Here is a 19,834-nt window from a genome sequence, read left to right as displayed (position 1 = left end):
ATACAGGATTTTTCAAACTTTTAAAAATGCATAGGCCCCCCCCACACACACACACACACAATGCTGACACAAAGCACAATTTGATCAAATGGTCCACTAGTGAAAGGTGCTGTCAAAATCAGAACTGGAACCCTGAACCAGTGGCCCTTCATCTTCATTTGCAAGGTCATAATGTTTTTCTACACACACACACACACACACACAAACTGCCTCATTTTTCCATCAGTAGTTGAGATTCATGTTGATCAAACCTTGGAGGATAGGAAAATAGCCATTAAGTCCCATATTTATGATGTCATCAGATTAAATGGGAGGAATAGAGGGACCTAGATATATTTTTGGTTTGGCAAATGGGAGAACTATTTTTTCAAACACTTGGGGTTTGGCTAAAACCAAAACTTATTTTGCCAAGCACTTTGGCCTTAATTTTTAAACCCATGTGTATTTTAAAAGAAATTCAATCTATATGTTTCTGACTCATTTACACTTAACTCATGAAAATGCTGTTTGGTAAGAGCTATTAGATGTCCGAGCAACTTTATGAGTCTTTTAAAGCCTTCTTTTCCCCTGTTCTTACCAGAAAGCTATATTTTGCCAACCATAAAAGAGTGTAAGCCCTAGAGGCCTGAGGTCAGTTTGAAATTTATAACCTCTGAAGCTTAAATGGATTCTGAATTTGGAAAAAGGTGTTTTTTTTCCCCTCTTCTCCTTCACATTAAGTGCACAACAGGCTACCTATAATAAAGATGAGATCCCAGATCTCAGCTTCCAAGACAGCTGAAGGTGATAGTAAAGAATGCAATCTAACCACCAATAAATTGTCCCTAAGATGTTTTAAAGGAACAACATGACACTTTAAATTCACAGGGACACAGATTCAGATCCAATGTGCTAATGGAAAGTTTTCCTAATTACTCTTAGGATTAAAAAAAAAAAAGTGGGACTTGGTTAAAATGAGCACACTTTACCTTTTGGGAATTGGGAAATAGTTATTTTTTTAAATCACAGACAACCAACCATGTTTATGACTTTTATACATTTTTAAAACAAGCTGAAACTACTGAAAAACAGCACTTGCATTAAAACCAGAAAAGCAGGACGAATGTGCATGCATATTGCAGTGACTTTACTCTGAATCTTCTATGATGATGCTCGGATACCACTCAATTACAGTATTCTAGTGGGAGAAGGCTTTGGATAAAGTACTTAAAAATGGCTTATAAATATTTAAAGTCTAAGCATCTAACAAATCATAATGACAAAGTTTTACATTTTACCACATGTGCTCCAAATAACTTGAAATTACTCTAAATATGGGTTTAAAATATCAAAAGACTCGTTGATGGGATGCAGAACTTCGCAGAGAAACTTAAACCTGGTCATTCTTGCTCCCACGACACTCAATCTGCACAATTTTTAAAGTGTGTGTGTGTAGATTTCCTTAGAAAAAGATTATGTTACTGTCTGAATTTCCAAAACAAGAGTTGAAGGGTGAAATCTAGGGTTTCCCCTTCTCTCACCAAACGTAGCTTAGCCATTTTGCTTCTAGATAATTTGTTATTGTAGGTTGGCTCAAATTTAAGACAGTAACATTTTAGAAACACTTGGAGAACTAAGCCAGCTGCAAGGAGGATATCATTACAAATTGAGACACATGTTCTACGGGAATACCATTCATTTTCAATACCAAAGACATGACTGGGGAAATAAGCTATGCAAATGAGGAAGAGATGTACTTTTTAATTGCACTTTTTGGGACTTTTCACCAGTGTTTCATATCAAACAAGTCCATAAGTATGTTTCTCTCTTCTGTTCTTTAATGCTATAGTCACATTCTTACTTCCCTTTTACCCCAAAGAAAACACAGTTTGCTGTCAAAGAAAGAGGACAAACCAGAGGTTCAGAGTGGGGATGAGGAGACAATCAGCACTGGTACTGCCAAATACCTGTATGGGAATGAGGCTGGGGTGCCCGGGGAGGCTTTGCACATTGCCTCGTGGCTGCGTGGAGAGGCAGTTCTGCTCTCGTGTTCCCTTCTCCCTAAGGAGCATTGCTCGTTTGGGCAACATGGGGAAATGGCGCCCACCTGCTGTTGCTTGGGACCACAGTGCAGTCCTAGGAAGGGGCAACCTGACTGGTTCCCAGTTCACAACTGTTTAGTCCATGCCACTCATTTTCACTAGAATCCTTTAAAGACCCTTGACATAATTTGGGCGTGCTTCTTCCCCCTCCCCATCCATGGCCTCACATTCTCAGTACTGGTCCCACCCTACTTTCTTTTCTTAAGCAGAATGCTGTGGGAATCCACAAATCCAGAGTATTTAGAGCTGGCCTCTGAGATGGCAGTTACTCCTTTTCCTTGAGAATGGGACTCTGTTCAATGATTCCAGCACTAAACTGTTTACCTTTTAAAGCTAATTTATTTGTTTCTCTGAATGAATTCCTTTCATGCCTTTTGAGGTGTTAAAAAAAAAAGTTTACACATGCTGAATACATCACCCTAACAACCTTCCACATAAAATGTATCGTGAATTCAAAGCAGCAACTGAAGAACACGAAGGAATTCTGGGCAGGACACGGTGAAAGGGGGACCCTCAGTCTCTGTGGCACCATCTCTTCCACAAGAGAGCCTGGAAAAGGCAGACTGCTGCGGTGGAGGTGAGGTCCCCACCTGACGTAAGTGCCCTGTGCTGTAGTGCGTTTTGGTCCTCGGACACCTCTGCCCTCTTGAACGCTTGTTGGCAGGGAGGTAGGTTTAAGTGATTGAACCATGATGCACAGGCAGCCGTGCGGCCAGTGAGGGGGTGAGTCATCGGAAACCAGTCAGAGGGTTTATTTCCAGTGCCCTTCTGGGGAACACCTTGTTGATAGCTGATCAAATGCTTCCCTCTTCCCAGCTAAACTCTCTCCAGGTAAAGAAGCATGCTGAGGAGTACATCGATCTGCCCAGACTCAGCTTCGTCAATGTCCTGTGTCTACTGACCGGGCCACTTCTCTGGCCCTTCCATTCCCTGGGCCTCAGTGGCAGGAGAAGTGTTTTCCCACAGAAGGCCAGCATCTCTCTAGGCAGCCTACGCTTTGAAAGTCCAAGTGCTATGGAAGTATCTAGCTTGTTTCCTCTCTCCCTCCTGATTCCTCCTCCTTTCACAAGATATGGTAACTTGAAGAAAGATTCAGAACCTTTCACATTTTGTCACTCAGGCCATCCTTATGGTGGTAAGCGCTACAGTACGTAGCAGCAACAGGGATTCTGCAATATTAGGTCCACAGCAAAAACTGCCAAGAGTAAATTTCTAAGTTTTAAGGGGAACTTACAATTAATTCAGCTCCCTCAAAGCAACAAGCAAAACCCCCAACTCAGATATTACTCAGAAATCACATAAAATAATCCTTCAGCTATGTAGATCGTACTTTTTCTGAAGCCAAAATCTTTGGCCCTCTTCTCTCAAGAAAATGCCCATAAGCACGATGCATGAAACTTTCCGGAGCAGTCGCTAAAGGCATGGACTGGCCTAGCAGACCAGCTTGAGGGAGTCTGCTGCATGGACAGGAAGGTCGAAAGATCAGACGGGTGTGCATTCCCCTGCACCACCCTGAGAGAATCTCTTGTCCCACCCTAGTCCCAGCCCTGGAGGGTGATGGCAACACCGGAAAGAAAGAAATAGCTGGTCACCACTATTGCTTCATATTCCATCATAATGTAATTGAAATGGGATCTGAAAGCCAGGTGTGTGCACATTAAAACCCGACCCTCTAGCCCCTTGCCACAGCGCTAAAATGGACCCAGCAGCATTGGCTGGATGTGTCTAAGGCCAGTCTGGATACTGTTCATTCCACAAAGCCTTCGTCTATGAGTCTGAAATGAGCACACAGCAGTCTCCCAGGCCCCACCACTGGCTATATGTGTGTGTAAGGCACAGGCTGGCAGCTTCTCCCTGGCTTGAATCACCTCTACCTAACACTACATAGCCATCTGCATCCTGACCAGCAGGCTGAACTGTTACATTAGGGGTGAGGTCACCAATTACCATTCCCAATAATCAAGTGCCGGAGCATCAAATATCTCATCTGGCACAGGATCCAAGCACATCCCATTTGCACTAATTTCCTCTTCTTACTCTGAGTTTTCCTTCTTTTCCTTGCTTGAAAAGTAGGCATGTATAGTAGCATTCTGAATGTATGGACTGACTTCAGAATCTTCTCTCTCAAACTTCTCAGCGGAAGAGACTAAACTGGCAAAGAGTTACCTGTCACCCCCACCCTATTGGCTTTCCTAATGAGGTAACCCCCTCGCCCCCAACCAAAGAGTCGTTTCTAGAATTGCGGCTCCCTGACCAGGCCAACAATTAAATTCTAAGAAGCCAAAACTCCAAGAAGCCACCTTCTCCGGCTCTCTGGGAGAAAACAAAAGTCAAATCCCCACTGCTAAGCCTGGAGGAGCATCACAGAATTGGGGCTGAATTCTTTCTGGTTTTAAAAACGTAGGAAACTGGGAGCCACAAAGGTGGGGAACTGTATGGACTATTTCAATGGAACAGTTCTTAAATATATGGTTGCTCCCTTGGAGTGGAAAAAGAGAGGGTAAAAGGGTTACTCTTCATACACATTTTTTCCACTGATTATTTTACTTAAAGAGAATATGTCATTTCCCTGGAAAATCGAGGAGGGGGGAATAGTTTCTTTTGAATATCTTCAAACATTTGCAAATGGTTACTGTGAACTCCCCAATGTACCATAAACAAGTGTTAAGTGCAGAGATTCTGAAAATGCACAAATACAAACAGCTCCCTTCCAAGCCCCCAGGCAGAGACAAAGAAAAGAGTATTTCATATATAAATGGAATTCTTTGTGGATAGAATAGTTTGGAAAATGTTTATTCATTGTTTTCCTTATTATTTGGGGGGATATTTTCCCTCAGCTTACAGAAGCTGAAGCTGCAGAACTGGTATTTGGAGTCTTAAAACTTTAAGATTAAAGGAAATTTACAACCTTTTAACATCATCAACTAAACTTAATTAGTTCTGCATCTGGGGAAAATATTTCCCCATTCAGCTCATGTGTAATCATATCAAGAAACAAGAATGCCTAAAGTCAGGTAACCAGGAACAGAGCAGCTTCAAAATGAGGGGAAAACACACAGATACGTACATACAACTATAATTTGCAAAGAACTATCAAGTATGATGACTTCTTTGAAGACAAGGGTAGATGCCTGGCTTGTTGATTTCAAGATACACCTGCTTTGAATCTACTGAAGATGATCAAAACTAGTTAATAGTCTGAGAATGGTGGACCCGGAGAGAATAATGAAGACCCTGACTAAAGTAACTACCAGACTCTCCTGTGAGGAATAATATGAGTCACCCACCAGCAAGCACAAGGGAAATTCACTCACCTGCACCTCACCCAATACCACTCTCAGCCTGGATTTTATTTCGGGTTTTCTTTTGGCTTTAACTCATCACCAAACGCTGGTCACCATCAGGGCACAGAAACCCTGCAGTCCTTTATTTAACAGATCCATTTCCAGTTTCCCCAACCACACAAATGGGCTGGGTTTCTGCAGGCAGAGAAGAAAAACAGCGCCACGTGTGCACAGAAAATTGGGAAACTTCAGTGGGCATGAGTGAATTACGGCAAGTTGAGACTGTGCTGTGAGGCGACATAGAACTTGAGAGGGTAAGAGGAACTGTGATTTAGGGGAGGAGAGGTGGTCCTTTCCCCATCTTAAATCACTCGCCTTGTCACCCTGCTGTAGCTGGCAAAGTCTAAGTGTTTCTGACTTTAGAGAAAAGCTATAATTTCTCGGGGAACTCATCATAAAAAGAACCCTTCAATCCCATCGGGACTATGGACAATTTCTCCACTGCCTTTTCTGAAGTAGGCTGAAGTCAGGTTAATATTTTTAGCAATGACTCTGGAATACATACAAGACCGTAGCCTGATTCTTTGTTCAGAAACATTTATCAACCATGTAGCCATTATACACGTTCATGTTACTTGATGCGCTAATGGTATTGGTCTTGACCTGGTCACTTCTCACCCCAGCGATGGTAGAAAAATCTTTCACCTCCTAGTTAGCCCCTTAAACTCTTTTGAATGAGTGATATTAGACTGTGTTAAAATGGCAATTCCCGATGCTTTCTGACTTCTAAAGGTTTTGTCTCACACCTTCCTATTACTGAGGGCTTTGTCAACCAGATTCTATTATTCTCATGGAGAAATTGGGGAAATCTTCAACTGAGATGCCTGTAAGAATGTTGAAGCCATCTGTTTTCAGACAGCAGGACGTTAAGATATAAAATCAAGAAGGAATGGTGAGCCACATTTTCATATTCTGTTCCTACTGACAAAGCCATGAGTGGAAATGGAAACCTCAAACTATGAAGGCTGATAAACCTTTCTTTCATCACCCAAAAAGTCTCCTTGATCTGGCTGTGCTTCCCCAGCAAACTTCTGGCTCTAAGTTAGCTGCCCATGTAACTATTCCGACTTTGGGACGTTGGACCAGACACACCCACATCAAGTGTTGTGGTCCACGCTCATTTTCCACTGTGGATATAACGGATTGGTATACTCAGTTTATGGTTGCTGGAAAAACAAGATTTAAACTATTTAAAAACTTAAGGAAGTTGGTAGGTAGGCTTGGTTTTTCCATAGCAACTTTCCCCTATGACAACTGAGGTGGATAAAAGAATGCCATCAAGTAGGGTAATAAAAGGACCAATTGGGAAACGGACTTGGCCCAGTGGTTAGGGCGTCCGTCTACTTCATGGGAGGTCCGCAGTTCAAACCCCAGGCCTCTTTGACCCATATAGAGCTGGCCCATGTGCAGTGCTGATGCGCGCAAGGAGTGCCGTGCCACACTGGGGTGTCCCTGCATAGGGGAGCCCCACGCGCAAGGAGAGCCACCCAGCGCGAAAGAAAGTGCAGCCTGCCCAAGAATGGCACCGCACACACGGAGAGCTGACACAGCAAGATGATGCAAAAAAAAAAAAAAAAAGAAACAGATTCCTGTGCCACTGACAACAGAAGCAGACAAAGAAGAACACGCAGCAGATAGACACAGAGAAAAGACAACTGGGGTAGGAGAGGAAGGGGAGAGAAAATAAAATAAATAAATCTTTAAAAAATAAATAAATAAATAAAAGGACCAATTAACTTGTTCTCCTATAGTGGTTTAAAAAAAAAAAAGGAGCTTTGGAGTCAGTAAGCCTGACTCTGAATCTCAACTCTGCTACTTACTAACTTGGAAATCCTGGGCAAGCCCCTTCATTCTTCTGTGCCTGTTTCCTTATCAGTAAAACGAAGACAATAATACTTGTACAGATCCAAATAGATACTACTAAATAACACTTAGGAGAGGGCCTGCACACACAAATGTTAACAAGGTACACTTCTACCCCCGGCCTCCTTCCTCCCTGGGTTCTCATCGCCACCACACTGCATCACATTCACCTTTGTGCCCCGCCCCGGCCCCCGGAAGGGGGGTGCTCATTAAAGGTTCTGTTTTCTTCTGTTCTTTGTATAAACAGCTGACAAACTCAACGGGATTTTGGTTTGTTTGGATTCCACTTGGACAGTGGGAGGAGCCTGGCTGGGCTCTGGGTCCCAGATGCCTGAATTGAATTCCTGACTCCTCCTCTTACCAGCTCTGATTTGGGCAATGTCTAAGTCTCATCTTGTTTCCTCGAAAGACGTTGATGATACCTATTCTCACAGGCTCTGACAAGGCCACGACTGGCTGGCTATAGCTGGCATGCCATCATACATGCTAGCTCCCCTTCCCCTCACCAAAATTCTGCTATCCCTATTAGCAGCTCAAGATGCGGGATCACCCACCCACCTACCCATGAGGTCAGAGGTGTGCACTCTTATCCAGTTCGGCTCAGCAGTGCAGCCCTGGTCCTTGTCAAAGCCTCCCGCTGTCTGCAGAGACGAGCAGCTGAGCTGCTGAGTCCAAGGGGCACTCAGCTGGTCAGCGACGCTTGAGGCCTGCCCTGGGAAGTGACGGTTGGTGCCAAACTGCAAGGAGACCTCATGAACAGAAGTCACTACACCAACACCCCCATAAGCAAATGGGGCTTGGTGGCGTGGGTTCTGTTGGCCTAAGCATGTGAAAGGAGTTTTTATTCTCATCTTGCAAATGGAATCCCGTGGTTAAGGAGAAAATTTGATGAGTTGAGACATTCTGCCAGTGAGGTTACCACCTCCAGGAAGGGGCTATACTCATGGGTTAGCTGGCCCTTTACCACAGCCCTGCAACCTCATGACTGGACATCAAGGTGTCCCAAGTAATAGCTCCTCCCGCCCTACACCTTACAGCCCACTCTTCCCCAAGGAGTGACTTACAGAGCGAGTCACACTTTTAATAATCCAATGGGAGTGCACTTGCGGTTTCTAGGCAGGCTGGAGACTGGACTTCACCATTAAATAAGTGATCTCAGGGATGACACTCAGAAGCTGTGACTCAGTATCCTCGACTGCAAAATGGGAATTGATGCTCCTTAACTAAGCCTCATACTGTTGGATCTACATACCACACGAGATATACTGTAAAATTAATGACTATTAATACAGCTATCTCTCACCCCTGCTGTGTAGGAGGTAGGCAGAGGGGCACTGTCTTGTGCTGAGGAGAGCCCAGGTGGACATACAAACCTTTTTACTTGTTCTGATTTCTAATTCGGAGGCACCTCCTTTTGAGCGGCGGTTCCAGGTCCTCGGGCCCGGCGCTGAGCATGGGCGAGGATATGATGCACGGCGCCATGGCAGCCTTCTCCGCGGGTTTTGGCACAGGCTGGATCACGCAGCCCGTCTTGGGCAGCATCCGCAGAGCATACGCGTGGTCCTCGTCCGCGGGGTTATTAAGGTTCGGGTCTGACTTGTCGCCCCCCGCCAGGTCCTCCTCCCCCATCAGCTTTTTGGCCGCCTCCCCGTCCAGGTGGCAGTTGGAAGCACAGTTGTTCTCTTTCACCGACTCCAGCTCACTCACCGCCGGCTCCTCGACCGACAGCAGCTTCTTGGGGGGCGCGGGCGGCGGCGGCGGCGGCGGGGGCTGCTCCGGCGGCGGCTCCGCGCTCTTGGCGCCCTCGGCGGCGGCGGCGGCCCCCCGCGTGCCGTTCACGATGACGTTGCAGGCGGCGGCGGCCTCGGGACCCGCGGGGGCGCCCGGGCCCGGGTCGCCGGCGGCGGGCGGGCTGCAGTGGCCGTCCCTGCAGCCGCCGCAGGTCCTGCGCTCCGCGGCGCCCGGCTCGCGCTCCGCCTTGACGTGCGAGTGCAGCGCGCGGTGGATCACGTTGTGCAGCCGGGCCCGGTGGCCCACGGTCAGGTCGATGACGCCGTCCTGCGGGCCCTGCAGCACGCCGGGGAAGCCGAGCTGGCCGCCCGCGCCCGGGGGGCTGCCGGCGCGCCGCGTCAGGTCCACCACCTCGCTCCTGCCGTGCTCCGCGGGCGCGGGCGCCAGGCTCAGGGCCTGGCCCGAGCAGCCCGGCGGCGAGTCCGCGGCCTTGGACGAGCCCTGCTTGGAGTCCCGGGGGGACAGGGAGTGTCCGCCTGGCTTCCCCCCGGCCGCCGAGGAGTCGCCGGGGGCGCTCGGAATGAAGTTCTCCCCATTGCTGGAGAATCCGTTGGGGGGTTTGGAATCATTGACGTGGGGGATGGGGATGGGGATGGGGATGGGCACGGGCAGGGGTACGATCACCGGGTATGGCACGAGGAGGGTCGGGGGTGGCACCAGCGGGGCGAGGGACGGCAGCCCGAAGTTCATCATCTGGGGTACCGGCATGGGGCCGTTTGGCATCATGCTCACCGGCGGGAAGGGAAGACTCGGCAAGGGGGCGCCCGGGGGCGGCGGGGGCAGCAGGCCCGGGGGGTTCCCGGGCATGGTGGGCGTGCTCGGGGGGTGGATGTGGGGCGACAGCATGGGCCGGTGCATGGGGCTGGACGTGGGGCCCATGTTCCTGGGGCCGCTGGGCGGGGGCCCGATGCCGGGGAGCATGGGGTTGGACAGGGGGCTGTTGGGGTTGGAGGCGTGGTGCGGCGGCCCACGGATGAAGGGCGGGCGGATCTGCTGCATGATCTGCTGCTCCATGAAGATGGGCAGCGGCACGGGGCCGCGGTTGGTCATCACCATGGGAGGGCTGCGCGGCGGGACACCGAGCGGAGGCCCGATGCTAGCAGGTGGCTGGACGGATACGGGAGGGATGTTTGGAGTCTCGTTGATGGGGATGGACTTGGGCACTGGCGTGGGGATTTTAGTGACAGAGCAGTTGGCAGTGTCAGATGGAGACACGGTGGTGGACGCCGACGGGCCAGGGCCCTGGCTTTGGCCAGCTGCAACCACCGGGGAGGGCGCCTTCCTCCGAGCATCTGTTAGCGGGATATTCCAAGAGTCTGGAGTGAGCAGCTGCACTCCGGTGCCTTCTGCTTTATTTTCCATGGGAGGATGTAATGTGCTGCACAGCCCAGCTGGAAGATTGGCCTGTGTCTCTTTGTAGAAAATGTCCATTTTGTACTGATTGAGACATTTTGCACTGCAGAACTGAAGCCTTCTTTCCCCGTCCCCAAAATCCAGGTATTCTTTTGTGTGTCTTATGTGCTTACACCAGTCACATACCTAAAACAGAGTAAAATAAATAAATAAAACAAAACAAACAAAAAACCACAATAGGTAAGATAAGCAATTTCTTTGGGTAGATGGCATTTCATGTTTCACATAAAGGTTCTTTCAAACTCTATTCTAAATTTTCAAATAGGCTGAACTGTTTCCTTATCAAAGGGAAAATCCTGAAATGTTGGTAAAATGATGGGTTTGCTTTATAAATATTAACTCATCAGGAGGCAATCATCACAATTTCCTATTCTTTTCTCTCTCTCTTTTTTTAAAGAAATTGTGTTGTCCCCTTTAAGTGTGACTTCAAGGTGGTTCTGACGAAAAAGACTACATATACCGGCCCACACATTTTCACGTGTCAAAGAGGCGCACTGTAACTGCAAATCTAAATCGTTTTGGAGGGAAGGATTCTCCAGAAAGTTCAGTGGGCTTGAAACCTAGCCCCTTAAAATTCTCCTCATGCAGAGTCACTTCTCACTATTGACTGTGTTCGATAATGCACTTGGAAAGGGTATGCTGTGTTAACTAACACCGCAAAGCACTGAACATCATTATCTCTGGCTTCCAAGGAGAAACTTGGAATTAGTCATGAAGTCTGTGTGAGGTTTAGCTATTCCCAACCTGTGATGTTGCAGCAAGCTAGAATTATTTTTTGAGCTGTTTGCCCACTCTCTCTCAGTAGTCAGAATTTTTGGTGACATTTCTTGGCAGGCAGTCTTATTTAACAACTTTTCAAACACCAGAGAACATTTTCCAAAAGTTGTTATGGCTTTCTTTCCCCCTTCACATCTACTCCTGGCAAAAGAAAGACATCACCAAATTTATTTTAAAGTTGGGCTGCAGAACTAATTAAAGGCTGAGAGCTTTTCCCAATTGGAAATCGCTAGACACCAAAGTTCAAAAAATAGTCATTCGAGGCTTCAGAACCCATTACTTTGGAGAAATTATTGTGATTTCATTAACACATTAATTTTGCAACACCATCAGCTCTCACAGATGGTGAAGACATGATCTACAATTCAAATATGACTCTTGTTTGCACAAATGTCTTTCCTTCATATGGCATTTTAAACAAGAATTAATATGAGTAATCTTGCCATAGCTATAAACAGATAAACAGATGTCAAAATTTTCAATAGTTCTTTCAGTGCCTTACTTTTTTTTGACAGAATTTTACACACACAATCTTTTTTTGTTTTTCTTCTTCTACTACTTTTTTTTTTTTTTTTTGGTCATTTTCTCAGCACTCAAGCCATATAGCAGCAGAGGAAGAATTCTGAAATGCAGTGCAATGGTGAGTTTATTGAATTTGAGCCCAATAAAGCACTGGTTCCAATATTGTTCTAAACGGAATGCTGTTTTTGTTGAAGAGCATGTCTGTTGTTGGTGCATTTTTGTTTTTTTTTACTATCGTAAACTGATAGCATTAAAAGGATGATAAATTTTAATAATGATTGGTCACATAAACAATGCAAAAACAACATATGCTGGGCATTTGACTACTCATCTCATTTAACTCTCAGCTTTCCTTGATTGTAAACAGTTGTTGCAAGCTAGTCTGTGATTGTGAGCACACACACGTGTACAGATGTGGGTCTGTATGTGTCAATCCATTCTTTTCTTTCTCACTATTTTTTTAGCGGATATTTGCAGGTAATAAACTTGCTGGCATGAGACTGAGTAACAAATATTGTTGGCACACACTAGTTCTTCTGTTTGGTCTCATATCAGATGGCCTTTTCAAATACTTCTTATAAAAATTTGAGGAAGACAAGAAAAGTACTGAGTGGCCTTTGATGATTAGGACATTCTCTCAATTTAGTTATCAAAACTGTTCTAGTCATTAAAACAGTGGAAAAAAAAAGCAAAACAAAAAAAGCAATTCAATGCTAATATACTCCTACATTTCATTATAGTGCTTCATGTTCTTCCAGAATTAAGATTAAGGGATGAGTTTATCATAGTTGAAACGTACGAATCCATCAGACCTGAAAAATTCTCATCTAGATAGAGGTAAACTAAACTGGTCCGGAAAATATGATGCATATAAGTTATTATTTTAAAATCCTGATCATTTTTGTACAGTTAATCAATGTGTAAATGACATCACATTTAAATTCTTTTATGAAATAAAACCACATGCTTCTGTTTCAATATTACACATCTGTAGAAAGCCTAAAATGCTTAATCCCTGAAGTGAGGGATTAAACACAGCTTCTCTAATCATGAGCTAAAGAACATTATCAATGAATTAAACTAATTAAAAGAATGTACAATCTTCTGGCATAATTCCTTTGGATCTTATTTTTTAGCCATAAGGAGGGAGAGTTTTCTGAAATCTTTAATTGGTTTTTAAATTGCCAGACTGAATTATTGGCCTCCCTAGGATTTCTCTGTTTCCTCAAGCTAAATAAATATTTTTAAGTGAAGTAAAAGAAAAAAATTATAACTTAAATATTCTTCCTGCATTTTCAATAATTCATTGATGAATAAGGAATGCCATTAGATCTATCCCAATTATCAAATGGGAAATCTCCACCATATTTTACCTATTTCGACATAAAAAGAATTACAGACATCAAAGTTGTGAAGCAAAATTCTATTTCATGAAACCATCTAGTTAGAGCAGAGGTTGAATGGCTAACTAACTGTTTTTCTATAACACCCCGAAGTGTTAGACGTTCTTGGTTTAGTTGCTGTGTGTGTGTGTGTGTATCTCCTTGCCTTATTACATTTCAGTTTCAAACACTGATCTAAAAATACAGAAAAGCAATCTTTCTGATGTAGCAAAAAATTATTAGAGAAAAAAAATAGTCACTTAAGAAATAATGAATCAAACCTGTCTTCCAGGACACATCATTTAAGATGAGGTCAATGAATTTATGGCACAAATGGCTATATCATGTGAGGCAATGAAATGCAGTACCATCATTCATTCTACCTCTAAGTAATGACACACTTGTAGTAATTAAAGATTTCATCTAAAGAGCCTGAGCTGATTATTTAGGATATGGTAGTTAAGTGAAAACATATACTGTATATCTCTTTAACCAAATAACATTAGCATATCGATGAGATACATGGTGTGTGTCTCATCAACTACTGTGGTTTTCTGAATTGTTGTGGTGTGGTATTCTTCCCTTCCTTTTTCCTCAGACCTCTAAATAAATATATACATATATATTTACTTTTTTGAGGCATTCTTTTTTCCCCTTATATCAAGAAGTACCAACATTCCTTCAGATATTTTAAAAGATAAAGATTAACAAGTGCAGAGCTCAACTCACTGGGTTCTGGAACGATTTCCCTTAATTCCACCCCGGCTTTGTTTCTGTTGGAATCTGGCCGCTTGGTTCCACTTCTCTCCCTAACAGGTCCCAGATTGAACAGAACTGAGGCTGAAGCTGTTTAAGGATGGCAATCTGGGGACGGAACAATCAGCTAACGCAATGCCATTGAGCGAGACAGCTGAATTGCTTCGTATCACAAATACATAATGTATTGCCAGAAAGACAAAAAGATCACAAAAGAGATAAACAAATGCGTATTCCATTCAACCCTACAACTGCAGTCCTCGAAAAGATTAAATTTACCTTCCTGGGATGTGTCCAGTTCTAAAACAACAGAATGAACATTTCCTTTAGTCCATTTAGAGTATTTATATTTTGGTGGCTGACTGCCAGGGTAGTACTTATAAGCTCAGTGGCTGATGGATTCACTCCTTTCCTGTGAAGTAAATGTGTGACAACCTACACCACTAAACTGTTCAAAAGCATTGCCTCAGCAGAAACATCACTTGTTCTTGATATAAGAAAACCAAAAGGCAGGACTTCTGGTTCCTATAACTCTTTCCATCCTGTATTTCCCCTGGAAAGAAAGTAAGCTACTCATGTTTGCACCTGAGCCTTTATTTTTATATAAATGTCCAAAGCCAAAGCCAAAGTAGGCCATGAGATCACCTACATGGGTACAATATATACATTCTGTGAGGCTTAAACATTTTGGGAGTAACTGGGGAAAGAGGGCAGGGTTCCTAATTAATGCATTAATCAGCTGTCAGCTGCAGGAGTGAAGTTCATCCTTTAATGGAACCCACCGCTGCCTTCTAAGTAGTAATCTGGCATCAAGCAATATTTAATTAAGAAACCCTGTTGTTGAAATCTTTCTTATCTGGGCAAAGACATCTGCAGTGAAAGGATAGTAAAAAGAAAGTAGCAACCCCTTGAATACTGCCAACAATTTGAAAAACAAAACAAAATCTTTGCATGTTCCCGATTTTCCAAATATAGCACCCAGGTAACAGCTCAGAAGTTGCAGCTCCTTAAGCAAGATTGTAGCTTGCCATAAGAGGCCTTACTTAAATGTGTCATTGATCTTGTAGTCCAGGCCAATTTTTAAAAATCATGAGCTCGGGGAGTGGCTGTAGCTCAGTGCTTTGAGCACCTGCTTCCCATGTGTGAGGTCCTGGGTACAGTATCCAGTACCTCATTAAAAAAATCATGAGCTCACAAGCTCACCTGAGAGTGCAGCAAAGGAGGATGAGGCATGGTTGGGGTTACTAAGTGTTTTGAAGGGTTCAGAGTATATCCTACCTATGAATGGTCACCTGGAAGCATGATTTGAGGGACTCAGAATAAACCCCACCTGAACACCTGCTCCTCAGTCCTATCCTGGAGTACCAAGGACCCAGCACTAGTTGGTCCTTTGGTTTTGATACTGCTTCCAGCACAACCCTAATTCAGTGCACAGGGAAGGCAAAGGATGCTATGGAAATCATGTGCAATCTGGAATCAGAAGCTGTGGTTTGGAGTCTGGGTTCCATTACTTCCTAGCAGTGCTTCTTCACCTATCAAATGAAGTTCATAGTAATAACTACTTATGACTATGTGCCAGGCATATCACTAGGCTTGCCCAATCATCACTCCCTCATGGTTGCTATTGTCGCCAGAACATCCCCTAAGTTCAAGCTGATTTGGAGGGGAGGACACTCCTGTGGCAAGATGAGGAGGAAAAAGGAGATTTTTATCCACAGTTTTCCTATAAGCCTATGTCTTTGAAATATAACAGGAACTGTTTCTGTCTGGGCAAATGCATGCTGTGCCTTACAGATGACAATCCCCACCCTCTTCCTAGGAGACTCTGTTCCAGAGGAAGCAGAGGAGCTGTCTGCAGTGACAAGAAACCCAATGATAGTTCCCTGCACGTTCTGGCTGTCCACCATCCTGAGAAGCCCCCATTTAGCCCCTGCCGAGACCTCTTCTTTTCCAAGCCTAGTGTTCTCTAATTCAGACAAAAGCTTGATAAAGCAGCACTGCTGCTTGGAAATGAGTGTTAGAACCATTAAAATGAATCATTCCTCTTAGGCTCAACTGCTGTTTGAATAGTGGAAGCTATAAACCGTGCGTGCTATTCATGTTTTATTAAAACACAGAGCCGATGAACGATCTGCTTGACTCATTACATGGCAGAACTATCTTCCAAAGGAAGGGCCAGAAGCCGCAGAATCGGGTGCCATAAAGACAGGATGACCCCACTGCTGCCCTGGCAGAATGTGTGCTGGAGAAGAGCCCCACAAAGGTGGCGTGGGGGCGCATCCAAACCTGAGGGAGAGGACCAACTCTGTGGTTCCAATTTTCCTTGCAAAGTTGGATCAGAGAGTGAAACAAAGAAAAAAAATCACCTATCCATAGACACGCAAAGCCATTCAAAAAATCAGGAGAGGGAATCAGAAAATTTTCTTAAAAGGCAAATTCATGTAGAAGTTCATTTTCAAAATAAGAAACTGTCTTCAGGTTTAGATTCCAATGTGATGTTTGCGACACAGTTGTTTTTATTTAAACATCTTATTTGGTTTTTTGTTTTGCTTTGTGGTTTGGGGTCTCTGTGTGTGTCTCTCTCTTTTTTAAATAGGATTTGGAACTCAAGGAGAGGCTAAAGAGCATCTTTGTTAGAACTGAAAATCTCATTAGAAAACTGCCCTGGAGGAACTTTATACCCTGACTCAAGTTCTACTTATCTTATAAGAGTTTTAAGCTGGATTCCAGAAATCTTGGCCCAGGTCACAGGGGCAGATCCTTCTCTTTCACGTGGGCCTTGAGCTTTGTAAGGCAAAACAGCAATGGGCTTGGTTTCCAGGGTCTCCGCGAGCTCTGACAAACCGTTCATTACTGACCAGAGTCTCTGTTTCTACAGCCGCAGCAAGAGCTGGAATCCTGGCCTACAATCTGCGGCTGCCGCTCCGTCCTCACAGCCAAACTCAGGATTCAGGGGAAGGTGATCTTTCCCTTTGGGCTGACATTTTCAGTTGCCTAAGAGCGTTACCATATCATTACAAAACTCTCTGCTTCCTTTAAGCCGGATAAACGCAACTTTTGTCTTCACAACACGAGTCATCCAGATGGACACCAAAAATTCAGTCAAACATCCGAAAACCTGGTCTACCCGAGCCAAATGTCTGGCTTGCTTTTTTCCACTGACTGGGCCCTGAGAGGACACACAAATTACCTAAGAGAGCTCAGGTCAATGAAATTTAGCCCTGAAAGGAAGCTCGGAGATCATCAAGTCCACTCCGCCAGCCTCCAGCTCCAGGTGGGGTCCAGGCAGTTAGTCACGCTGGGCCTCAGGTGCTCAGCCGTAAAATGAAATCATCAGTAGTGACAGCACTGCCTGAGAAACAGGTGAGGAAGAAAAGAAACCAGCGAGTGCTTAAGACGGGGGGAAATGTGCCCCATAAAAGCAGAGAGCTCTGTCCTACCATCTTCCACTGCCATGTGCCTGCCACGTTCCCTGACTGGATGGTCTCCCTTTTGTATCAACTCCAGATATTGAAACTACTACTGCCCTGACACATTTGCCATCACACAGTCCAATTCACTTATTTACAAGTGAACAGTTATTCAGGGTCCCAGACATGTCAGACACTGCTAGGAATTGGGGCTATGAGTTAAGTAAGATACAGCCCCAACCCTCCGATAGCTTAGAGTGGGACTCCAGGAAATGGTAGGCCAGCAAGTTTTTGTTTTGTTTTTAAGTATCTTTCCTTCAAACTGAAGCTTAAGAGAGAACTGAGGGAAGTGGACATGGCTCAGCTGATAGAGCATCTGCCTACATGGGAGGGTCCAGGGTTCGACCCCCAAGTCCTTCTGACCCATGTGGTGAGCTGGCCCACGTGCAGAACTGCCGCGTGCAAGGAGTAGAGTCCCATGCTGGGGCGCCCCCACGTAGGGGAGACCCACACGCAAGGAGTGTGCCATTCAAGGAGAACCGCCCCGCATGGAGAAAGTGCAGCCCGCCCAGGAGTGGCGCTGCACACACCGAGAGCTGATGCAGCAAGATGACATAACAAAAAAAGAGACGCAGTTTCCTGGTGCCACCGAGGGTGCAGGCGGGCACAGAAGAATACACAGCGAGTTAACACAGACAGCAGACAATGGGGGTGGGGGAGAAGGAGAGAGAAATAAATAAATCTTTAAAAAAAATCAATTGCAAAAAAAGAGAGTACTGAGCTTCTATGTATAATGTTTTCATTTATACATAAAATCAATATTTAACCCTTACTGTAGAGGGTGCTCAAAAAGGGACTGGACTGTGGAACAATGTGGGAAAGAGACACAGCCCCTCCTCTCAAGGAGTTTGAAATCTGGCTGTTAACAGTTAATGGGAGGGAAGCAGACTTGGCCCAGTGGTTAGGGCGTCCGCCTACCACATGGGAGGTCCGCAGTTCAAACCCCGGGCCTCCTTGACTGTGTGCAGCTGGCCCACACGCAGTGCTGATGTGTGCAAGGAGTGCCGTGCCACGCAGGGTGTCCCCCAGATAGGGGAGCCCCACACGCAAGGAATGCACCCCATAAGGAGAGCTGCCCAGTGCGAAAGAAAGTGCAGCCTGCCCAAGAATGGTACCGCACAGACGGAGAGCTGACACAAGATGACGCAACAAAAATACAGACTCCAGTGCCACTGACAACAACAGAAGTGGACAAAGAAGAAACAGCAAATAGACACAGAGATCAGACAACTGGGGTGGGGGGGAGGGGAGAGAAATAAATAAATAAATCTTAAAAACAAAAAAAGAAACAGAGATTCCTGTGCTGCTGACAACAACAGAAGTGGACAAAGAACATGCAGCGAATAGACACAGAGAACAGACAACTGCAGCAGGGGGGGAAGGGGAGAGAAATAAATAAATAAATAAATCTTTTTGAAAAAAAAAACAGTTAATGGGAAAAATTCACTAACCTTTTTTTAAATTAAATTTGCATTTTTTTCCTTTTCTCTTTTTTAATCTTTTTTTAAAGATACATAGATCACACAAAATATTACATTAAAAAATATGAGGTTCCCATATACCCTACTCCCCACATCCCACTCCTCCCACATCAAGAAATCACAATAAACGTTTTTCACTAACACATATTCTTAATGTTTTACAGTCTCAATATCAAACTCCCCTTTGTTCTTCTGACCCAATACTGTGACTACCCTTCTGTTCAAACAGAATTATTATCCAAATCTTTTTTCAGCTGCATATTTACCTTGTTTACTGTGACTTCTGTGTTTTCAAAATAAATATTTGAATCTTTTTTCAAATATACCATTGATCTCATCGTTACTCTCCCTGTTTTCTAAAAGTATATTTGAATATTTGAAGTTTGATTACTGGTGCCTGTAAGAGCCCCCTCTCCTGCCTAGAAAAGTTTTGGGGAGGGACAGACCTTGGTGGAGATGCATTAAACTCATGTGCAAAGAAGTGAGGTGTACTGGTTGTCTGATTTCTATCTGTGATCACATTTCATTTCCTTCTTCATGTAGGCTTTTTTAAAAAAATGGCATAAATCAGAGTTTTAAAATATATGTTTTTAGTTCCACAACACAGCTGACCACAAACCAGCAATAAGCCTGTCTGGAAGGACTACTGTTACTACCTATGACATCTGGAGCAGTCATTCCCCAAGGGATTTCATTTGAATCTGCATCCCAGCCTCCTTGCCTGCATGTGCTGTGTCTCAGCAACGGGCTACACCACTGAAATGCTGGCAAAGTCAAGGGCACTGCTGGGCAAAATAAACGGCCTCTCTGGCAATCCTGCATTGTGTCCCCCCACTTTACCCCATTCTCTGGCTGCACCTTGGAGGCATTCAGCTGCTGCCGTTGGCCTCTCATTCATTCAACAGCTCTATACCTACTGCCTAGAGTCTGCCACGCAGCTGGGGAAGGACTTTC

At 44.8% G+C, this 19,834-nt stretch overlaps 1 protein-coding gene across 4 annotated transcripts in view; it reads right to left on the bottom strand.

Annotated features, from left to right (window-relative positions):
* The window catches only part of SOBP (sine oculis binding protein homolog), a 157,606-nt gene that overhangs the window by 9,926 nt on the left and 127,846 nt on the right, over nt 1-19,834 (bottom strand). For all 4 annotated transcript variants that reach the window (XM_058307224.1, XM_058307225.1, XM_071218615.1 and 1 more), the window contains one exon: nt 8,662-10,618. In XM_058307224.1, the coding sequence (XP_058163207.1) occupies nt 8,666-10,618 (1,953 nt within the window). In that variant the 3' untranslated portion in view covers nt 8,662-8,665. The remainder of the gene's footprint in view (nt 1-8,661; nt 10,619-19,834) is intronic.

Source organism: Dasypus novemcinctus, chromosome 11 (genome assembly GCF_030445035.2).
Source record: "Dasypus novemcinctus isolate mDasNov1 chromosome 11, mDasNov1.1.hap2, whole genome shotgun sequence".
Taxonomy (NCBI): domain Eukaryota; kingdom Metazoa; phylum Chordata; class Mammalia; order Cingulata; family Dasypodidae; genus Dasypus; species Dasypus novemcinctus.
The sequence above is the reverse complement of the archived record's forward strand: the minus strand, read 5'-3'. Positions and strand labels throughout refer to the sequence as shown.